Source organism: Podarcis raffonei, chromosome 6 (assembly GCF_027172205.1).
Source record: "Podarcis raffonei isolate rPodRaf1 chromosome 6, rPodRaf1.pri, whole genome shotgun sequence".
NCBI classification, from domain to species: domain Eukaryota; kingdom Metazoa; phylum Chordata; class Lepidosauria; order Squamata; family Lacertidae; genus Podarcis; species Podarcis raffonei.
Genome location: NC_070607.1, coordinates 23,350,534 through 23,373,953, shown reverse-complemented (window position 1 = coordinate 23,373,953; position 23,420 = coordinate 23,350,534). Strand labels below are relative to the sequence as shown.

The window sequence follows — 23,420 nt, the reverse complement described above, 5'->3', positions numbered from 1 at the left end:
ACGGCATTTTGAGTGTCTGCGCATGCGCAAGCAGCGAAACCCGGAAGTAACACGCTCCATTACTTCCGGGTTGCTGCGGAGGGCAACTTGAACGCAGTCATCCCGAAGCACATTCAACCCGAGGTATGACTATACTCATTCTGGAGTCAAGGAGTGTCACCACTTAGCATCCGCAAGCCTTTGGAGCGCGGCGGGAACTCCTGCGCTCCGAAGGCTTGCGGATAGCTGCCTGAAGCCCCCGGAGCGCAGCAGGAGTTCCCTGCGCTCCGGGGGCTTCAGGTGGCTTCAGCAAAAGCAACACAAAGCCTCCGGAGCGCGGGGGGAGCTCTCCCTCTGCGCTTCGGAGGCTTTGCGTTGCTATCGCTGAAGCCAAGGAGCCTGCATTCGCTCCATAGGATGCACACACATTTCCCCTTCATTTTTGGAGGGGAAAAAGTGCGTCCTATAGAGCAAAAAATACGGTACTTCCTCGTCCACTTACGGCACAGATTGACCAATTTGAATCTATTCTGTGAGTCAGCCTAAGAGTAATTGAAATAGGTAAATGCTTCCTATTGTCAGTCTTCAATACTGTGCTTCATACAGAACTGAAAAAGGCTTTGTAGAAAATGCACAGGCGTGCATTTCTTTGTAAAGTGTTGGTACACAAAGTTGTTGAACTGTTTCAACACTTGGTTAATGTCCTTAAACCTGATAACTGTGTTTGTCGTTTTCCTACAGTACTTCTAAAATCTATGGAAGCTTTCTAGCATTCCCCCCACCTTTCACATGCCACATTTGTAGTTCATGGCTTTTCTTTCTTAGCCAGAGGCTATGTACAAAAACGGGACCTGAATGGCTGTATCACGTGAGGCTGCAACTTGGGTTGCAGCCATTGTACCTTCAGCTGAGTCAGGGGGAGAATGCTGATTTTCTGCTCCCCTTGGGTTTATCGGTGCTTCTTGTCAAGGGAGACAGCTATGGTATGTAGATGGCTGAATTAAAAATCCCTCCCCCCAATAATGCGTATCAGAAAGTTGCACTTGCAGGTTGCTTACCATGAAATCCCAGAAGAATAATCAATGCCTTGCTTAGTTTTTTTGCTTCTCAGTTTAAAAGGGAGAAATGGGTAAGGCAGTACCACTTAATAAGCAGTCTTTCTTTAATGAGATGGTAGCTTCTGAATTTTATGTAGTGTACCTTTCCTTTTGCTCTTGGGGAACCAAAGAGCATTAATATGCTTCCTGACATATTTAGGATATATTCTTGCTTTCATGCACCAGAAGCACTCACATTACTCCCAGGTAAGCGTGCATAGGACTGCAACCTTAATGCCCGTAACTACATCCTTCAGGTTTTCATATACCATTGTATACTTAAATAGCAGAATAGTAGAAATAGTAAATCAGGAATCACAAAATTGGCATTTGTGCCATTTGCTGTTAAAGCATATCTTCCTTATCCCTGAACAAAGTGAATGTCTTGGGGCTAAAGTAAGTTGGTCATTTTAGTTTGGCTTGGGCCATTGGGCAGGGAAGGTATATTCTCATTGTCTTCCCCCCACCCTTCCAGAATGTTCTGTGAACCAAAGTAAATGGGTTGGCAAGACTGTTAGGGAAGAACAAAAGCATACTCCTTGCAAGAAATTGGGTCACCACCAGCTTTAGTTCCCACCTTAGCTGTGACGGCAAATACACCCCTTTACTCTCTCCCATGACTGACATTTATAGGGAGAAGGAAAAGTGGGAGATTAAACCTACTCAGTTTCTGATGCTATGTGCTTATTCTGTTGAATAGGACCCTGCATGTGTTAATGAAACTAAAAGGCTTCATTTGGACATAAACTCAAGTTTATTACAAGAACAAGCTGCACCAAAGCCTTGAACTTGTGCATTTACTTCCCTCCTCCGGCATGGCCACAAGGAGGAGATCAGAAGCTTTCACTTCCATTTTTTGCTTAACCACAGCTTGTTGCAATTAATCAAACCTTGATTTATCACAACAATGGTTTGTTGAAACAACCCAATTTTGAACTATAGGCTATGAAGCTGGTTTTTTAAAAATAAAAATAAACTATAGTTAAAATTAACCACAGTTGTTCCAGAATAAGGCTAAACTGTGGTTAATCAAAAAGCAGAAGTGAAAGCTTCTGATATCCTTGCAGTGATACTAGAGGATGGCGCATGAGTGTGAGGCTCATTCTGGCTCATTCTCATTCTAAATGATAGCTTATTGTTACATGCAAATACAGCTAATGTATCGTCCTAAGTAGGAATCATTGCAATATATGGGTGCTCTTCCCCCCCACAGCCATGGCACTATAATAAAAAGGAATTTTGCTAGTTACATGATGATGACTATATTTGATTTGTATCACACACTCTCTCATGGGCTCAGCATTTTTTATTATGTTAGTATTCCTGCACCCTAGGGATATACAATTTATGGCAGTATGTAATAAATATAAAAATGTGTGTGATTAACACAGAATGAATTAGTTGTTTAAAACTGATTGTACTTCTACATACTGATTTAACTGCAGCGAATTTTCCCCAGGAATACTGTGAACTGCAGTTCTGTGAGGCTACTGAGCCTTCTCTGTTCAAGATCCTTAGTCTTCAGTATGCAGAATTATAATGCAATTATGATGCTATTAGTCAGATGTAATAGCATCCCTTAGGTAGAAAAACTGCCACAACTACTGCAGTTGAGACATTAATTGTCTCAGGCTATTAAATTGTGTCACAACACACACACAGTATTCTAAATAGGCAGCAAAACAATATACTGAGCTAGTTTACAAATTTCAGACAGGTAATCTGAAGGCTTAATCTTAGAAGGAAAGGAATTTATCCTGTGCTGAAAGTAAAAAATCTGTGAATTCTTTTGATCTCTCTCATGTGAAAAACAGATCCAACAATACTTCTTTGGTTTCTTCCTATCTCATGGTGGGAAGAAAAGGAGAACAGGCAAGCCCAAGGATCTGTCCAGGTATAAGAAGTACTGGAAGTTATTTCAATTGGCTGTAACAAAAGGAGTAGAGTGGAAATCATTGAAAACTGGTTCACACCAGCAATTCTTCGTGCACTATTAACTGTTCAGATCTAGTCACAAAACATTATTCTGAGGAGAAAAGGTTTAGTGAACCCTGGAAATTGGATTTGATTTATGCCAGAAAATCTGCCTTTTCACTGCTTGAGATTTTCTATGGAAGAAAGCCACAGCCTTTTACCAAACGGTTTCTAAGGAAACATCTTATAGCAGAGCATCTAAAAACAATTTGGTTGTTAATGAGAAATAGTTCTCACAACGGTGGGAAAGTGCTGAGTGAAAGAAAAGGCTTCAAGATTTTGGCACTTTCTCCATAAAGACATTTAAATAAAAGTGTGCTGTGCTGGAGCACAGCTTATGAAATTTCCTGCATAGAAGGGACTTTAATCACCTGGCTTTCAGTGCTCTGTGCTCTGGTTTCACATCCTCTCCTCTTTACTGCAGGTAAACACTTTAGAGTGAGCTGCAGAAATACCTTTTAATTTTTTTATTTAAAGCAAGTTAGACACTTAGAAATTTGTCATTCCATTGATATATAATTTTATGGAATTACTAAAAAAAAAAAAAAAGTGGTGGGAAGAAACCACTGAGTATGAGCCATCAAACTTTGGAAATACACTTTCCCCAAAAGGTTTCTACAATTTTGGCCACTAGTGTATTATGCAGCATGCTCTGAATCTTTACTCTGTTACTGGAGTGAATGCTATCTGTCAGGTTCAGTCTGGTCTTCACCCAAGAGCCTCCTGTTGTATGAATGGCTGTCTCTTGGGGCTAGCCTCCCTCTTTCCATCCTATTGGTTTTCTCTGCCCAGGCTATAAATGTTTCTAGGTCTTTGTCTAGGTCATTCTGTCCTGGGGTAGACCTTCCCATATTACATTTGTGTGGACCTGCTTACTAGCATCTGCATAGGCCAAGGATAGGGGACCTTTTTTAGCCCAAGGTCCCATTCTGGCCCAACCTCCAGGGACCACAATGGCACTGGTGAGCAGGGCAAGCAGAGCTACTCTGGTCCTCCATGCAAGCAAGCAAGCAAGCAAGCAAGCAAGCAAGCAAGCAAACGAGAAGCACACGTTCAAGCACTCATTCTAGCCTGGCATAAAGGAGACTGCAAAGCAGAGCCAGTAAGGTGTGGCCAGACAGGGCTCAAAGGCTGCATTTGGCCCCTGGGGTTGAGGTTCCCCATTCACAGCTTAGGCCATCAAGTGGGATCTCTCTTGTCCTCCATCTGAATCCTGCTTGGATTTGAACCGAGCCCTCTGCCTGCTCAACTGTCTAGTGATGCTACTCTCAGAAATACTGTTAATACACAGGAGCATGGTTCCTGCTCCTACGTAGCCATAGGTCATCCCTGTAGCTGGCACGCATAAACATTTCCTTAGACTTGCTGTGGTGGGATGCTGAGAAACCACTTGGGGAACTGAAAAAAGAAGGAAGGGTAGATTAACTGATCAGATGTCCTACATCAGAGACATGTAGAAGGGTGTACTAGCCTCTGAAGCAATAATTTTGTTGTGGAAAATGCATTCTGGAGTAATTTTGGTGCCAAAAATAAAACAGCACCCTACTTCCAAGTATGTAATTATGCACTAACCATAGCTAAGGTATTATCTTCCATCCTAAATGCTATTGTTTATGGCTTCTTTATGTTTGCCCCGTGGTCTGCTCCCTTAGTGTTTCAGTTTTTCTCATTCTGTTATTATTTCTGCTTTTTAACAGTCTCGGGTGCCAAATGAAAAATTCAGAAGTAAAAGGTGTGTTGGAAATGAAACGACTGACATTCTATCAGGATTGATTGATTAGCGGGATGCCTCTATGAATGTTTAAGGCAAATATTTTGAGAACTAGTTGTACATATACAGAGTTGTATGTTTTTGGGACGGCTGAAGCTCAGGGATAGAACATCTGCTTTGCTTGCAGAAGGTTACAAGTTCAATCCTCAGCATCTTCAGGTAGGGCTGGGAAGGACACCTTGTCTGAAACCCTGAGGGCCACTGCCTGTGAGTGTAGACCAGTGATGGCCAAACTTGCCCCCTCCAGCTGTTTTTGGACTACAACTCCCATCATCCCTAGCTAACAGGACCAGTGGTCAGGGATGATGGGAATTGTAGTCCCAAAAGAGCTGGAGGGCCAAGTTTGGCCATCACTGGTATAGACAGTATCTAAGGTAGATGGACCAACGGTCTGAATTTGTAAAAGACAAGCTGCTTGTGTTCCTGTATGAGCTTGTCTTCTTGGAAGTTGGCATAATGTATTAGCGAGACCCTTCTGGTGTAATTAATTTCTAAATATCAGAACTCACACACGGTCACTATTTCCTAAAAGAATTAAATTTAGTGCATTGCTCTTCTGTAAGGATAGTCTGTACAAGAATTTAAAGAAAGAGAAGCATGCTGAACATTTCATGGTCGCTTGTGTTTTTTTAAAGCTGTGTTACTGAAACATGATTGTACAGATGTAATTGTACTTTAATTGTTTTTTATCAAAAAAATAAAATGAAGTTGCCTGGTTCTTTTATGCAAGACTTGCTTTGGAAATGATACATATCTTAAGCAAAACAGTGGAACTGAAAGGCCGATCCAGGTTTAGTTAAAACATTCCCACGATGTAGTCCAAATGTTGAGTAACTCCACAGAAATGAAAGACTGGATGTCAAACTAAATTAGTATGCGTATGCTCTTATGGATCAGCTTTCCACTTTATGGCCACATCCTTCAAGGACTCTTCTCAGTTTTAACTAGAGCTAAAGACACGAGATGGTTTTACTCAAGGTTAATGAGTTCTGTATAACTACCTATAGGTTTCCTTAGCACACATCCTGTTTTTATGGGAACAACATTTCAGAGGATATAGATAAAGGTTGTAAATATTTGGGGTGTCATTCCGAATTGTACTGTAGGAAGCTCAACAGTTAAAAACTTTTAAGCCTTTTTGTCAGGAAATTAATTCAGAGGGCTAAAAAACAGAAATAGGATATTCTCAGCAGAGGCAAAATACATGAATAAAAGATAAACATAACTCTGAAAAACTTAAGAGCAGTCCCTTTGTTTATATAATGTGATGATGACAATATTGTATAACTGCCTAAGAGTTAATAACATGAAACCTTGTTACTTATAATCTTTGTGGACTTTATCCAATATTAGTCCTCAGAGTTCATCCATTGAAATTAAAGGACATCACTAATTTAGCACACTTTAGCAATTTGGTCTATTCTGGGTTTGTCTTAGATGGATACCACTTTATAGCTTTTGTTCAACATTCAGAGTGTTGTGCAGTCTTCTTGAGGTCTCCATCCAGAACTATACACGGAACAGAAACTGTGCAGCCAGATTAGGGAGGAAAGGTGATTGTTGCAGATATAGCTGCTTTCACAATTTACCATAATTATATTAAGTTTTAAAACCATCTGCTTGAAAGGAAAAGGAGATCAAGAATGAGATTGTGATTCCTTAGTACATTTGCACATTAGTAAGAATCATAGCACAATCCTGTACATGTCTACTTAGAACACTGAGTTCAGTTGGGCTTACTCCTAGGTAAGTGTGTACAGGATTGCAACTTTAAATGATAAAAATAGCTGTTCATGAGGCGAAGAAAAGCCAGAGACATTCAATGCCATTGGGTAGAAATGTATTTTGTAGACTGATGACACCGGTTTGCTAGCCTCTGCCTTAGAAATATGGTCTTCATCTATGTCTCAAATTTTGGGTGGACATTTTTGGATAAGCATCTTGGACCCTGGTCCAGGTCGGAAAGGTCAAATACTTGTGGATTCCAGTAATACCTTGTACCGAACCTCTGTGGAAAGAAGAAAGAGACTATTACTCTCAGGCAAGCTAGTTTGATAATGAGGTGGGTAGGAGCATTGTTTATTTACATTTTGCTCTGTTGTTGTTGTTATAATTATATATTAACATTTAATAAAAATCATAGCTATTTGCTCATAGAAATCACTTTAAAAGCTGTGAGAAGGAAAAGACTCCAGAATTAAAGCTTTTCTCCTCTTGCATGAATCTGGCATGGTTTGGATGAAGGCTGGAAACCTGGCAGCCTACAGGCAGAATTCAGTCCTCAGAAGGCTGTCAGCTGGTCCCTGCGGTGGTGTTCAGAATTCAGAGGCCATCCTCCCCCCGCCCCCAATACTGCCATTGCTGCAACTTTTCAATTAAGGTTTGGTGGCAATTATGTAATTTTCCAGTCTGTGTCTGCTGGCTGGTATATTAATTGTTAATTTGGAAGGGAGGTGAGGAGGAACTATCTGCCATCTGCAATATTTAATTTTTGGCTAGGTGATCCTCAGGGTCCCTTCCAGCTCTACAAATCTACGATTTGTTCATTTGTTTTATGATTTGTATGGATTTCACCAGAAGGGAAGCTGCTCCTGAAGGTTTTCAGAAAGAGGCTGGTTCATTTGTTTGTTTGTTTGCCTGTTTCATGAAATTTCGCTGCAGCTTCCTGCAAATGTGGCTGTCTGTAAATATGATATCTGGAGTTACTAGCCAGTTCCTTCAAACATACCGTACTTAACACACCCAAAGAGCAGTGTTAACCAAGGATCCAGGTTCTTTTGCATACAGGAGCGGGCTTTTGTAGAGGATCTGTGTGCCCTAAATTTTCTTACTGGACTCTATTATGCACGAAAGGGGTCTGAGCCCATTTGCAAGACCTCTGAATGAACTCCATTCATTTGGTGTGCTTGGAAGTGGCTATTCAGACACAAAGAGACACAATAGCTACAACCTAATTTCCTTGGCACCGACACCAGCTTATTAAAAGGGAAGAGTTTGTTATGAAAAAAAGTGTAGTAGCTTTTCTATGGTAGTTATATAATTCAACATTCCATTAATATCTCCATGGTGTAATTATATAAGCACATTCATTTCCTTACATGCCTGTAGTGTGTTGGTTCTGGATACTTCCTAACTTCCTTGGTAACCTTTAAATACAGTTGTAGCATGTATCATTATATAGAAATACAATTTGTGTATTTTAATATGGAACACATCCTGTCAATGTTGAATTTACTATTTTCCTGGCAATCATTCTTAAGTTGTCATTGCAAGTAGTCATGATAAATAATGACACGAAGGCACAGTTGGCTAGATTGTTCAGAATGTAATAAAATAAATTACCAAAATGTAAGGCTAACAATTATTTAATTAACAAATATTTAATTGCTTAGAATGTATCGTATTGATTACCACTTCAGCACTTGAACGAGGGCTATGACCTTAGTGTTGGAATTCCAGGAAGGCATGTTAGAATAAATAGTGTAAGGGTAGAAAAATGGTAAGCAATTAAATCTAAGGACCATGTGATTAGGAAGCAACACTATCCCAAGGAGGTCTCGGGCTAGCAAGGTCTCTCCTGCTAACTCCAAAAAAACCCTTTTTAAAAAATCCTTAAATAAGAGACACGGGGGAATGATTAATGGACTTCAGTGTCTGTACACTAATGCGCAAAGCATGGGAAATAAACAAGATGAGCTTGAGCTCTTGGTACAGCAAACTAAATATGACATAATAGGCATCACTGAAACCTGGTGGGATAAGTCCCACGATTGGAATGTAATAATGGAGGGATACAATCTATTTCAGAGAAACAGACCAGACAAGAAAGGAGGAGGAGTGGCGTTATATGTCAGGGATGTGTATACCTGTGAAGAGATCCAAGATTTAGAACCTCAAAGCCAAAGTGAGAGCATTTGGGTCAAAATTAAGGGAGAGAAGAATAACAGTGACCTCATTGTGGGAGTTTACTATAGATCCCCAAGCCAAACGGAGGACATAGATGATGCCTTCCTGGAACAGATGGCCAAGCATGCAAAAGGAAGGGAGATAGTAGTAATGGGGGACTTCAATTACCCGGATATTTGTTGGATGTCAAACTCAGCCAAGAGCATAAGGTCAAACAGATTCCTCACTGGCCTTGCAGACAACTTCATTGTCCAGAAAGTGGGAGAAGCAACAAGAGGAACAGCCATTTTTTTATCTGGTCCTAACCAATGTTGATAACCTGGTTAGTGGGGTAGAAGTGGAAGGATCATTAGGCGCGAGTGATCATGCTCTTCTGAAGTTTACTATACAGCGGAAAGGAGCAGCCAAGCATACTAGGACTCAATTTCTTGACTTTAAGAAAGCCGACTTCATAAAACTTAGGGAAGTGCTGGGTGAGATCCCATGGACAGTAATACTAAAAGGAAAGGGAGTCTATGATGGCTGGGAGTTTGTTAAGAGGGAGATAGTAAAAGCACAACTTCAGGCAATACCAATGAGACGGAAACATGGAAGGTGCCTAAAGAAGCCAGGGTGGCTATCTAAAGAACTTTTAACTGAGTTAAGATTAAAAAAGGATGTGTACAAAAAATGGAAAAGGGGGGAAACCACCAAAGAGGAATTCAAACAAATAGCCAGCATGTGTAGACACAAAGTCAGAAAAGCTAAAGCACAGAATGAACTCAGGCTTGCTAGAGAGGTTAAAAGCAACAAAAAAGGCTTTTATGGGTATGTTCGTAGCAAAAGGAAGAACAAAGAAACAGTGGGGTCACTCAGAGGAGAAGATGGTGAAATGCAAACAGGGGACACAGAAAGGGCTGAAGTCCTCAATGCCTTCTTTGCCTCAGTCTTCTCCGATAAAGAAAACAATGCCCGACCTGAAGAATTTGGAGCAAATGATTCAGCAGAGGAAACACAGCCCAGAATAACAATAATAATAATAATAATAATAATAATAATAATAATAATAATAATAATAATAATATCTTTATTGTCATTGCCCCCTCTCAGGGACAACGAAATTACTCGACTGCTCCATAAAAACACTAATTAAAACAATACAGTATAGTACAGCAAGGAAGATTAGATGACTTTCAAAGTCCAGGCTTCCCATTCAGGGCTGAGATCGCTCTGGAGAAGAAGCTGTTCTTAAGACGGCTCGTTCTTGTCTTCATCGTCCTGTATCTCCGTCCCGACGGCAGGAGCTCGAAGAGACAGTGACCAGGATGCGATGGATCTTTTACTATGTCCAGTGCCTTCCTATGGCACCTTGTGGCATAAATCTGCTCTAAGGTGGAGAGTGGGCAGCCAACAATGCTCTCTGCTGCCTTAACAACTCTGCACAACCCCATCCTGTCCTGGGTAGTACAGCTTCCGTACCACACACATAAGCCATAAGTGAGCACACTCTCAATGGCACAGTGATAGAAGGCAAGCAGCAGTTTCTGCGGAAGATGGTTTTTCCTTAGGATTCTCAAAAAGTACAGTCTCTGCTGCGCCTTCTTCACAAGCCCCCTTGTGTTGACACTCCAGGACAGATCCTCTTGTAATTCAATGCCCAAAAATCTGAACGTTGTTACCCTCTCCACACAGACCCCATCAATCAAAAGTGGCTGGATATTGCTCTTCTGTCTCCTGAAGTCCACCACAAGCTCCTTTGTCTTCCTTGTATTTATGAGCAAGTTGTTAGCTCTGCACCACTCTGTCAGCCGCTCCACCTCATCTCTATAGTGCGTTTCACCCTCCCTTTCAGGGATGAGCCCAATCACGGTTGTGTCATCTGCAAATTTGACAACCCTATTACTAGGGTGAGCAGCGACACAATCGTACGTGTAGAGAATATAAAGGAGCGGACTGAGTACGCATCCCTGTGGTGTTCCTATGTTAGTCTTCAGCATTTTAGAGGTATAAGGGCCCAACCGAACCCTCTGGGAGCGGTCTGACAAAAAGTCCAATATCCACCCACAAAGTGATAACGGAAGCCCCAGATCTTCCAGTTTAGACATCAGACGCTGTGGTAGAATGGTATTAAATGCCGAGCTGAAATCTAAAAAAAGCAGTCTGGCATAACCCCCCCGCTGCTCCAAATGTGCAAGGACGGCATGGAGGGCAATCGCCACAGCGTCCTCTGTCGATCTTTTCGTTTTATAAGCAAATTGGAATGTGTCCAGTCCCTCTGGTAGGCAGGCAATGACATGATTTCGTACCAGCTTTTCAAAGCACTTCATGATTATAGGTGTGAGTGCTACTGGACGAAAGTCATTCAGTTCTTCCGGGTTAGGTTTTTTTGCTATTGGAACGATAATAGAGGACTTTAGGCAGGATGGAACAATAGCCTGGGCTAGGGATCGATTTAAAATCCCAGTGAAAACTCCTGCTAGTTGATCTGCACAGTCTCTCAATACCCTTCCAGCTACCCCATCTGGCCCTGTGGCCTTCCTTGGGTTGATTCCCTTCAACACCTTCCTCATCTCTTCTTTTTCCACAGAGACTGCCACATTCCTTTGTACTGATGATGGTGATGGTAGTGATGATGGCAAAGCCTTCCCAGGGAGTGGTGGTGGTGGTGGTAAAGCCTCAGCAGGTGTTGCTGCAGATGTTACTTCAAAACGGGCAAAAAAGGCATTCAAATCCTCTGCGAGGGATGCCCCTCCCTCGTCTGCCAGGGAATCCTTGGATTTATACCCTGTTAATTCTTGTACACCTTGCCACACCTGCCTGGTGTTGTTACTTTGTAGATGATTCTCCAGCCGCTGTCTATACGCCTCCTTTGCTACACGGATACCTCTCTTTAGATCTGCTCTAGCTAAGCTGTACAGCGACTTATTTCCACTTCTGAAAGCAGTATTTCTTGCCTTTAGCAACCCCTGGACCTCCCTTGTCATCCAGGGCTTCCTGTTTGGGTAGATCTTTATCCGGCGCCTCTGTGTTACATTGTCAGTGCAGAACCTGATATAGTCCAACACTTGCTCAGTATGAGTCTCTATATCCTGTTGGGCGAATACCTCCCAATCGGTGTCATGAAAACAGTCTTGTAGTTGTTGGGATGCTTCAGCTGGCCATATTGTAATATCCCTCTTTATAGCTGGAGTCCGTTTCCTCAATGGAATATATTCAGGAGTCAGGAGCAGGGACACATGATCAGATTGGCCTAGATGTGCCAATGGTTCGGCCTTATAGGCCTGTTTGACATTTGTATACAGCCTGTCCAGAGTCTTTTCTCCCCTGGTTGCACACTTTATGTGTTGATAGAATTTAGGTAGAACCACTTTCAAATCTGCCTGGTTGAAATCCCCGCATACAAGAAATGCAGCCTCGGGATACTTGCCTTGTTGTCTGCTAATGGCATCATGCAGAAGACCCATTGCCTCTTTGGTGTTCGCATCAGGTGCAATGTATACTATAGTTATCAGTACTGCTGTAAATTCTCGGGGGATATATATAGGTCTGCATTTAAGCGTCATAAATTCCACAGTTGGAGAGCAGTGGCTAGCTATCACAGCGTGGTTTGTGCACCAGCTGTTATTCACGTATGCACACAAACCTCCCCCCCTTCTTTTACCAGAGTCCTCTGTTCTATCATGGCGGAACAGTGTATAGCCCGTTAGTTCTATGGCTGAGTCAGGAGTAAATGGTGTCAGCCAAGTTTCTGTAAGCAGCAGAAGACAGCATTCACTCACAGTTTTCTCCGTTGCTATCCACAAACTAAGGAGATAGTACAAGAATACTTGGCTAGTTTAGATGTATTCAAGTCTCCAGGGCCAGATGAACTGCATCCAAGAGTATTAAAAGAACTGGCAGATGTGATCTCAGAACCACTGGCAGTCATCTTTGAGAATTCCTGGAGAACAGGCAAAGTCCCGGCAGACTGGAGGAGGGCAAATGTTGTCCCTATTTTCAAAAAGGGGAAAAGAAAGGACCCAAATAATTACCACCCAGTCAGTCTGACATCAATACCAGGGAAGATTCTGGAGCAGATCATTAAGCAAACAGTCTGTGAGCACCTAGAAAGGAATGCTGTGATCACCAATAGTCAGCATGGATTTCTGAAAAATAAGTCATGTCAGACTAACCTGATCTCGTTTTTTGACAGAATTACAACCCTGGTAGATGAAGGGAACGCAGTGGATGTAGCCTACCTTGATTTCAGCAAGGCATTTGACAAGGTGCCCCATGATATTCTTGTAAAGAAGCTGGTAAAATGCGGTCTTGACTATGCTACCACTCAGGGGATTCGTAACTGGCTGACTGACCGAACCCAAAGGGTGCTCATCAATGGTTCCTCTTCATCCTGGAGAAGAGTGACTAGTGGGGTGCCACAGGGTTCTGTCTTGGGCCCGGTCTTATTCAACATCTTTATCAACGACTTGGATGATGGACTCAAGTGCATCCTGATCAAATTTGCAGATGACACCAAACTGGGAGGGGTGGCTAATACCCCAGAGGACAGGATCACACTTCAAAACAACCTTGACAGATTAGAGAACTGGGCCAAAACAAACAAGATGAATTTTAAGAGGGAGAAATGTAAAGTATTGCACTTGGGCAAAAAAATGAGAGGCACAAATACAAGATGGGTGACACCTGGCTTGAGAGCAGTACATGTGAAAAGGATCTAGGAGTCTTGGTTGACCACAAACTTGACATGAGCCAACAGTGTGACGCGGCAGCTAAAAAAGCCAATGCAATTCTGGGCTGCATCAATAGGAGTATAGCATCTAGATCAAGGGAAGTAATAGTGCCACTGTATTCTGCTCTGGTCAGACCTCACCTGGAGTACTGTGTCCAGTTCTGGGCACCACAATTCAAGAAGGACACTGACAAACTGGAACGTGTCCAGAGGAGGGCAACCAAAAAGGTCAAAGGCCTGGAAACGATGCCTTATGAGGAACGGCTAAGGGAGCTGGGCATGTTTAGCCTGGAGAAGAGGAGGTTAAGGGGTGATATGATAGCCATGTTCAAATATATAAAAGGATGTCACATAGAGGAGGGAGAAAGGTTGTTTTCTGCTGCTCCAGAGAAGCGGACACGGAGCAATGGATCCAAACTACAAGAAAGAAGATTCCACCTAAACATTAGGAAGAACTTCCTGACAGTAAGAGCTGTTCGACAGTGGAATTTGCTGCCAAGGAGTGTGGTGGAGTCTCCTTCTTTGGAGGTCTTTAAGCAGAGGCTTGACAACCATATGTCAGGAGTGCTCTGATGGTGTTTCCTGCTTGGCAGGGGGTTGGACTCGATGGCCCTTGTGGTCTCTTCCAACTCTATGATTCTATGAGGGTAGTTTTGTGTGCACAATGGATTCAAAGTGTATGTGTGTGTTATGGGTGGGACCAGTTGTGCTCCATCCATCTCTATGGGGGAAGTTCCAAAGTCTGGGAGGAGCCACCAAGAAGACCCTGTTCCATGGCTATATCAAACATGTCTGTGAGGGTGGCGGGACTGAGAGTAGGGCCTTCCCCAAAGATCTCAAAAATCAGGCCAGTTTCCCTAAGGGGATATGGTTTTTCAGATAGCTTGGACCTAAGCTGTTTAGGGCTTTATAGGTCATAACCACCACTTTAAATAGTGTCCGGAAACGGACCAGTAGCCAGGGAGCTGTTGTAGCAAGAGAGTTGTATGCTCCCTTGCATTTGTATATCTGTACATTTGTTTTAAGACGTTTAGGGAAGTTTTTAATATTTAATGCTGTATTGTTTTTAACACTCGATTGGGAGCCGCCCAGAGTAGCTGGGGAAACTCAGCCTGATGGGTGGGGTATAAATAAATTATTATTATTATTGTTGTTGTTGTTATAAGACACTGGTTAAAGGGAAGAAAACAAATTTTTAAAAAGACATGTTAGTAAACTACCTAGTTGAGATATCTCATTTGCCCTCGCTGCAGTATTTTTTCAGCCTGCGGGAGGAGAGGGGAGATTACTTAATGAAAACTACAGATGACTAAAAGCATTGTTAATACAGAGAAGGGTCAGGAAGCTATACAGAGTGAACTAAACAATCTCAGGAACTGGGGCAGTAGAACAAAATGTACTAAGGTTATGAGAACAAAATTAACCCACGTGACCATCTCTCTGGGCTTGTTCAAATGGCAGAAAATATCTACATGATGGTGTATGTGGAAAATGATCATGGGGAGAATGGTGTTTGAACTGGGCAGGGTACATGGTGAGCGACCAGCCATAGGCTCGATTGTTGCCGGGAAGAATGGAAGAGCCTTCGCAGTATGTGGTATTTTTCTATCGCATTCAAGGGTGCAAGATTGCATGGAGAAATTCAGAAGCGCATGCGCAAATCTTAGCATGTACTAAAAGACTGCAAGAAGATCAAACCTATCCAGTCTGAAGGAAATCAGCCCTGTGCTCACTGGAAGGACAGATCGTGAAGCTGAGGCTCCAGTACTTTGGCCACCTCATGAGAAGAGAAGACTCCCTGGAAAAGACCCTGGTGTTGGGAAAGATGGAGGGCACAAGGAGAAGGGGACGACAGAGGACGAGATGGTTGGAGAGTGTTCTCGAAGCTACGAACATGAGTTTGACCAAACTGCGGTAGGCAGTGGAAGACAGGAGTGCCTGGCGTGCTCTGGTCCAGGGGGTCACGAAGAGTCGGACGCAACTTAACAACAACAAAAATATATATAAGGCCCCACAGAACTAGCATATCAAATGGGTGAGCTTGCAAACTTAGTGTAGAGCTCACTGAAGGCTGAGAGTTGAGTGGGCTCTTCCTCGAGTTGTTGTGCTGGTAGGCAGATGGGCGGTAGGCAGGAAAAAACAGATATCCAGAAATTATGAGATAAACGCAGGCCCTGCTGTACCCACAAGGGTACATGTTCTTTATCTTGCAGTCCACCTGCTAATTGCTCTTCCGGCTAAACCATTTCCTCTCCTGTTGGCTTGCGTACTGTGCAATTTGCTTGCATATGTCACCTTACCACCATGCATCTAGGCTGCCAGGAACGTCATTCCTTATTCAGAACCCTTAAAATCACTTGCATTCTTGGGTTTGCAAACAATTTTTTCCTGTTCTTAAGAACCAGAGCATTGTATGTGTTTTGCAACGCTTTATGTTTTAAAAATACAAGTTTCTAGCTCTTATGATTGCAAAAGAGAGGTTCAAAATGTCACAATGACTTTCAGTTCCTTTTGTTTTTGCTTCCTTTGTTGACAGTTCTCAGCTGTTTGAAAACATGAATAATGAAAAAAGCATAAGTTTTGCAGAACTAACAAAATGGACGCACATCTGTGCAACAGAACTTGGATTTTTGGTAGGTGGAAGAAAACCTTAAAAACAGCACATGAGTTGAATTGGATACTTGCTACTATAATTTCATTTGCACTGTTGTTGGAAATGAATTGACCGTGGCTCCTAGCCTGCCTGTGTGCTTGCCCTCTCCACTTTAGAGGCATGGGGTATGTGTAGGTTTTTCTGGTAAAAAAGGTGTAACCCTACCCTCACTAGTTTTCTCTGTGCACTATAGATAGATTCTTTGAATGAAACCATGCCTTCCCCAACTTGCTCACACTTCTAAACTTTCTATGTTTGTAGTGTTGTGGAAAACCAGACACTTTCAGTCTTTCTCATATTGGAGTGGTTCATACAGGCATGTTATTCATCAGGTGGTGATTTGTGTGTGTAAATGGATTTTCCACAGACCTAAAACTATAGATGGAACTGTCATGTCCGTCAGTGTCACCGCATTGGAATCTGTTGAAACACTCAGCTGCCAATCATCAACAGATGAGCAATTCAAATGAATTTTGCCCAGCGCATATCACAATTGCAGCATAGTTTGCCACAGAGAAAGCAAACCACATGTTTCCTTCCTGCGTGGAAAGCAAAGGCCAGCAGAAGCCATTGGGGATGGGTTGAGTTTATCTATCAGATCAGTCAAACTCAAAACTCTGTTGGATCCCTTTCAAACAAACGTCTCACATGGAAAGGCACATCACGGGGTATGCCTTCTTAGCAGAAGGTGAGTTTTCAATGTAGGATGCAAAGAAAGTCATACATCAATACTACTAGATTTCATCTAGTAATGAGGCGCCTTAGGCCTGTTTTGACTGACAACATTCCACACTGCAAGCACAATCCATGTAAAATAAATTATTTCACACTTCCCAATGAATCCTGGAAACCACAGACAGGAAGCTAGACAACTTTCATAGAGAATCGTCAGTTCCCTTGCAAAATTTGCAGGATGTGAAGTGTGAAGTAGCTGAACAGCGGTGGTGACAGATGTGCCCAAAATAATGAAATATAAGATTTTATCCCTGGGTATCAATTTTTAACTTAATCTGTTTTCATTTTATTTTCATTTCACTTGTTATATGTTGCATCCCAGCGACATGGGTTTTTCCAGATTTTTTTGTGTTGGAAAAAATTCTGAAATTGAGGTGATTGGCATTGGGGGGGGGGGGGGAATCAGTGGCACCAGAAAATCTTATACGAGTGATCTGGTTTTTCATGCTTACTTTTACTTGCATTTAGTAAACAAAGCTAAAAACTCTCAAACTGCCAGGCTTTCCTAACAGTTATTTGCAGTTGGTCTCCTTTCATCGTTGCTGATGGACATATGCAATGGAAGATTTTCAGTGGGAAAAGAAAACACTGAAAAATTTTCCACCCCACGTCACTGTTGCAGTCCTATTTGAAATACGAAAAACGTATCCATAAAATAATGGAAATTTTGCCTTTTGTGTTTTCAAGGAACATCCCATTATGGTGGCTACTCCCATGATGCTGTGGTGTATGCGCTTCAGAAATGTGGCATTCGTCATATTGACACGGCAAAGAGATATGGCTGTGAATCGCTCCTGCAGGAGGCCATCAAGGAGAGTGGTGTAAAACGGGAGGATCTCTGGATAACTACCAAGCTCTGGCATACAGACTATGGCTACGAGAACGCTAAACAAGCCTGCTTAGAGTCCTGCAAGAGACTTGGTGTTGATTATCTAGGTATGGCATTTCTCCCCCTAATTCTCTTTGCAGTATCCTGTTAGGAAATCTGGATTAATATTTAGCATGTGCATTGCTTGCCCAGCTGGTGTCCTTGCAGCAAAATGCTTTTACCAAACCTCTTACATTAAACTTAGGCTTTTCATCATGGAGATGTTTCTTAGTCATGGCAAAGAGCTTAGGAGTGGGCTGTGGGATCATGCGCTGGTTCTTCACAGCCTCTCAAAGCTAATTCTTCATGTGTCCCTTAACTGTAAATATGGTAGAGAAGCATTAGTGATAGGCAGTGCTATTTTTCTAGGAAAAGAGGTGCTGAAACTCACCGTAAGTGCCTTCCTTGTTCTCTTAAAATGGCAATGGTGCCCACCTGAGAGGTGCCAGAACGGTGTTCCAGTGAGTTCCAGCTGAAAAAAGCCCTGGTGATAGATAAGACTAACCTGATTCCCACCATAACCAGCTCTTGAAGACAGCTAAGTGGGGAACTTAGAAGAGCCAGAGTGGTGTAGTGGTTAAGAGCGGTGGACTTGTAATCTGGTGAACCGGGTTCGCTTCCCCGCTCCTCCACATGCAGCTGCTGGGTGACCTTGGACTAGTCACACTTCTCTGAAGTCTCTCAGCCCCACTCACCTCACAGAGTGTTTGTTGTGGGGGAGGAAGGGAAAGGAGAGTGTTAGCCACTTTGAGACTCCTTAGGGTAGTGATAAAGCGGGATATCAAATCCAAACTCTTCTTAACCATTGTTGACATCAATGGTTGAGGCAGAAGGGAAGAATTCAGTCTGGGGGAATGTGTGTTCTGTGACCAGTAGCAAACCACTTTACCATGGTTAACATATTGCCCCGGTTACATCAGCACTGGCTCCTAGTAAGAAAACTGGCAGTGTGTCATGACCCAGAATCCCGACACTTGTGTTTGTCTGCAATGCTGTTGCAATAGCTCTGCAGAACCAAGTTCACAATGACACAGCATCTCCTCTTGTTACTTCCTTAAATTTTGTTGCTGCTCTTTGAACACTTGCATTATGTTTGGGGGATTTCTTGAAAGATGCCTCATCATCTTTGGATCTGCTGCTTCAGAAGTATTTCCATGCAAAAATATATCCCCCCCCCCCCCGGGATGGCAGCAGTTGTCCTTGAGCCAGCTGCCCAATAGAACCTTAAGGAGCATGTGCCTTGATACCTGGTTTAAAACAGAGGCGGCCAATGTGATGTGGCTTGACTACAACTCCCAGTGCCCCTGACTATTGGCCATACTGGCTGGAACTGATTGGAGATGTAGCCTAGCAATATTTGGAAGGCAGGTCTAAAGGCTTTCTGCTTGCACTTTCCCAGTTAAGGATGAGCTGGTTTCCTTCCATCACCATTGCTTCAGGAGAAGTTACGGATGGCCACTTAACTTGTTCATGAGTGTTTCAAGGTACAGTGTCCTTAATTACCCTGTCCAACAATTGTGACCTACCTGCCACAGTAAAACTGTTCTTTGGTGATTTGCAGTTCACATAGCTATGCCCTCCATAGTGGTTTTTATACTACATAAACTTTCCTTTTGTGGGACTTGGTGCTGTTGCATCCCATGGCAGTTCAGAGTCGTCTCAAAATAATTTGCCTTGCCAATCTGCCATCTTGGGCAACACAAGAGGCAAAAGCTACGGAGAAATTCTCCCCAAGTCCCATTAGGATGAATAGGAGCTGCATAAATAGATGTTTATCCTCACTCGCTGTGCAATAGGAACTGTGACTTATGCACCCCAATGGCTTTGTAGATAGTGAGGGGGTGCCACCTGCCCTTAGCTTGGATGCATGAGTGAGGTGCATTAAGGCATTACTGCATGCAAGCTCAAATAAGGTGCGTGACAAGTATTGAGGCACAGGGTGCCTTTAAAAAACAGCTTCCCTCCCACTCATAGTGTAGCCCTCTTCAAGCTGGGCTGCATTTTTTAATGGGACTTGCAACTCACCTTGCTTCCTCCCTTTCTGCTAGATCCCTTCCACTCCTATTCTTATCTTGGGAAATGGAGAAGTAGTTGGCAGCAGAGGACTTGAGAATGGATTAGGAGTGCCTCTGCAGGGACTCTCCTTGGCAGCACATGACACACGGTGCGCCTGATTTCTGACTACAAACCACATGATCCCTGGCAGCCAAGGCGGAGGACTTCCAGGGGCAATTGGAGCAGGTGGGGGTATCTGCGGAAATTGGATTAAAAACAAACAAACACCAAATCTCCAAAAATTTGAACTGTAAGATCTCAAGAATGCATTTGCTTACCTGTTAATTATCATAATGCACAATCTACCAAGGGATAATTCCCTGAGCTAAAACGAGTGTCCACTTTAGCAAATGGGCAGCCTCCAGTTGTACACTTGTGCAGAAACTTTATGATCTCGGTGGGTTTGGAACAGGGATCATTTCCAAATTGTTGGTACAAAATGCACTAAGATGTCGCCTGTCTAACATTGAGCTGCTGTGACACCTGGGCCCATGCTGACTTGTGCAGGTTTTCTCATTTCCTGATTTTGCATGAGAGTTTTTCTAAAGAACTGTGGGTGTATGCTCATTGTGCAAAAGCCATCTGCAGGTTTTGAGTCCAACTCATGACAAATTACAGTGTTTTGCATTTAGCTGTGGAACAGGGCTTGAACAGATACCTTCCACTCATTACATTGTGTGTGTGTGGACTAAGATTTTCACTCTTTCCATATAAGAGTTATGTTCCAATGGTGAACATCCTTACTGAATCAATATGAAATTGCAGAAATAGAAAATCTCTGGCTTTGGCTTTAGAGGCTGTATACCATGGGATTTGTTTGGACCATTCATTGCAGATAACTCTCCATCACTCTGACTATGGTCAGTGCTTTGCTGAATGTATAATCTGTTTTATTCTCTCCCATGTGTGTTTTGACTCACTTTCTGGTCTTTGTTAGCAGCTTCCCTTTTACTCTGTTGGGAATTCGTATGGAATTGCAAATATTAGTTCCACTCACAAGCATGCTGGTGACTGCTAACGATGCAAAGTCAGCCTTGCATTTTGAATGGAACTTTTTCTTCTAAGCTTTGACGACTCCTGGGAAACGCACAACAACAGAAAATTAATGAGATGGCCATTGACTTGCAGTAGCAGGATTGGCTGTATATCAAAAGACCGTATCAAAATACTGTATACATTGAGATGTGTTAGGTTATTTTGTGTTTTTGGCATTTGGTTCTGATTTGCCACCATGTAACATTAATTTGATTGCCTGTAGTGAGCAGATGATGTGTGTCTGAAGAATGTTGGCTTCCTTCTCACTTTTTGGTGCATAGCTGTTGTGTTGGGCTAAAAGCTACAGCGCTTCTTGCACAGTGAAATAGCATTTTTATTCTGCTGCATATAATACTGAGTCCAGGAAACACTTATATCTTAAGGTTTAGTTTCAAATATATATATACATATATATTAAAAAACCCTGAATGCTGGGGTTGAAAACATGTAGACATGATCCTTCTAAGGCTTGATTTCAGTAGGAGAGTTAAACATACCGTAATTCCCACAGGGATCAGTGGGACTTACAGTTCAATCCGACGTGTATTTACTTGGAAATAAGATCCACTGAGTTCAGTGGATCATATTGCCACATATTCATAAGTATTGCAAAGTCAAAAATTGCTTAACTTTGGATAGAATCATGGTTTCCTTTTAAGGATTTTGGTTGGTTTGTATATTTATTTACTGTATTTTTATCCTGCTTTTCAGACAATTATTGCTCCGCAAAGGATAACCCACCTTTCAGGCTTTCAAAAGTGGCTTGCTGTTGAAATAATACGTAAAAGGCAGCATTAAGAAGAACAAACAGAACAACATAATGAACTCCAAAGGGCAACAAAACAGCATATTAACCTGCAGCAGGACTCTTTTCAAAGCCTGTTCATAGCATAAAGCAGAATTGAAATTATTATTTTGGTCAGTGGTGCTACAGCCAATTCTCAGTTGACTTCCTGTACTTGGGTGTGCATCCCTTAGCTGTCTCTTAGCTGCTGTCAAGTCTGAACAGTAGCTGCGTGCATTTTTTTATGTGCTCCCCTTTTATTTTAACAGTGGGATCACTTATATTTGAATTATTTCTAAAGAGGAGCATAGACACAGATATCCACACCATTCATGCTTGATGGAATGTATGCATATGTCATAATAGCTAGACATATGAATGGGCAAAAAGTCAAGAGAAGTGGCCCCTCCTTTTTTTTAAAGACAAAAAAATATATATTTCTAATGCTGTTTGCTGAGGTTGCACATTAAGCCACTCCAAATGATGACTAAGCATTTGCTCACACTACTGCAATGTCAGCAGCAGAACAGGATTCCATTCACTCCTCAGCTCAGTCCATCCATTTGTGCATGTGTCTTATTGCTATTAAAAGCATGATGGAACTCCTCCACCAGCTCTCATGTGACTAAGTGGCTGTTTTTCCTATCTGGTGGTAAAGGGGACATTATGAACTTTGCCCCTAAGAAACAATGCACTGAAAATCTCTGGTCATCTCATTTGGGCCTCTGTGGTCATGTGGGTAGAGGACTAGATTTGGACCTTGAGTTCACCTGTAAATTGGGTAGGTGGCTTTGGTCAACCCTCAGACCTTCACCAGTAAAAAGACAAAAATTATAACGATTTGCTCACAGCTGTTAGGGTGAGCAAGGTGTAAGACTTGTTAAACACATTTATTAATTTGAAAAGCCAGTTCCCGACATTCTGTTACACGCTCCTGATGTTTCGCCATGCATTAACGTGACCGAGAAATAGATCCCATGATGGGGATTTTCTTTATTAATTATTTCAACTGTTTGTATACTGCTTAATCACATCTGTCTCTAAGCAGTGTACAGAGTACCCAATACAATAAGATTAAAATGTGTTAAAGCTGGGTTCATGCTACAAAACAACTACAAAACTTTGGCACCAGCTGGGAGGTTATCTTCAGTTTTGGGATTCATAGTTAATGAAGCTCCCAAGAAGATTCCCGGTTTGTTTTTTTCTGCCAGGTATTTCAAGAAGATGGGGAGGGAGGGGTTTATAAGCATGTAATATGTTCACCTTGGGACATCCAAAGTTGTGTCGCTTTGTTGTATAAATACTGCACAAATTATGACAATCTCTGGTGTGCCGGTGCCTGAAAGGACTTCTAAGGAACCCAACAAACTTGATGCTTAAGATACTCTCTGTTCTACTGAGGTGAAGAGCCTCTTTGTACAGTAACTGAGCATTTTTACTGCCAGTATACTTCCCCTCACTTGTATATATTCACCCTGCAAAATGCAACTTGAATGTATGCACTGAAAGAACCAGTGACGACCAAGATGCAGCTTGCATGCAGAATCGTGGAGGCACTGATTCGAGGAAGGATGAAAGCTCCACATATTGGAACAGGCCAGAGGTCTTGCAGTTCTCAGGGCTGCTAAGTCATTCTGCTTGGGATGTTGCAGTTTCTCAAGCTCAGCACAAAAGTGCTTTTGTATACTGCTTTTTGTCTGCGGAGTGGCTGTGTCTTTGAGCATCTAGGAAACTGGGCTTACCTGCATATTAAGGCTGCTTCACGGGAACTTTTGCACTGAAATTGCATTAAAACTAGCAGAGGTTGCACCATTCGGTGTTTTGTACTAGTGGTTCACAGGAGGAGACTGCAACT

The 23,420-nt window shown here is 42.4% G+C and overlaps 1 protein-coding gene and 1 long non-coding RNA gene across 4 annotated transcripts in view; both read left to right on the top strand.

The window, feature by feature from the left end:
- The window catches only part of LOC128415426 (glyoxal reductase-like), a 75,590-nt gene that overhangs the window by 6,394 nt on the left and 45,776 nt on the right, over positions 1-23,420 (top strand). For 2 of the 3 annotated variants that reach the window (XM_053391606.1, XM_053391607.1), the window contains exon 2: positions 17,511-17,759. In XM_053391606.1, the coding sequence (XP_053247581.1) occupies positions 17,511-17,759 (249 nt within the window). Of the gene's footprint in view, positions 1-16,016; positions 16,069-17,510; positions 17,760-23,420 lie in introns of those variants that run through there. The other variant, XM_053391608.1, reaches the window with a different exon arrangement.
- Positions 17,766-22,190, top strand: LOC128415429 (uncharacterized). The gene is made up of 2 exons (XR_008330956.1): positions 17,766-19,855; positions 21,493-22,190. It is a non-coding gene; the product is annotated as an uncharacterized LOC128415429 (long non-coding RNA).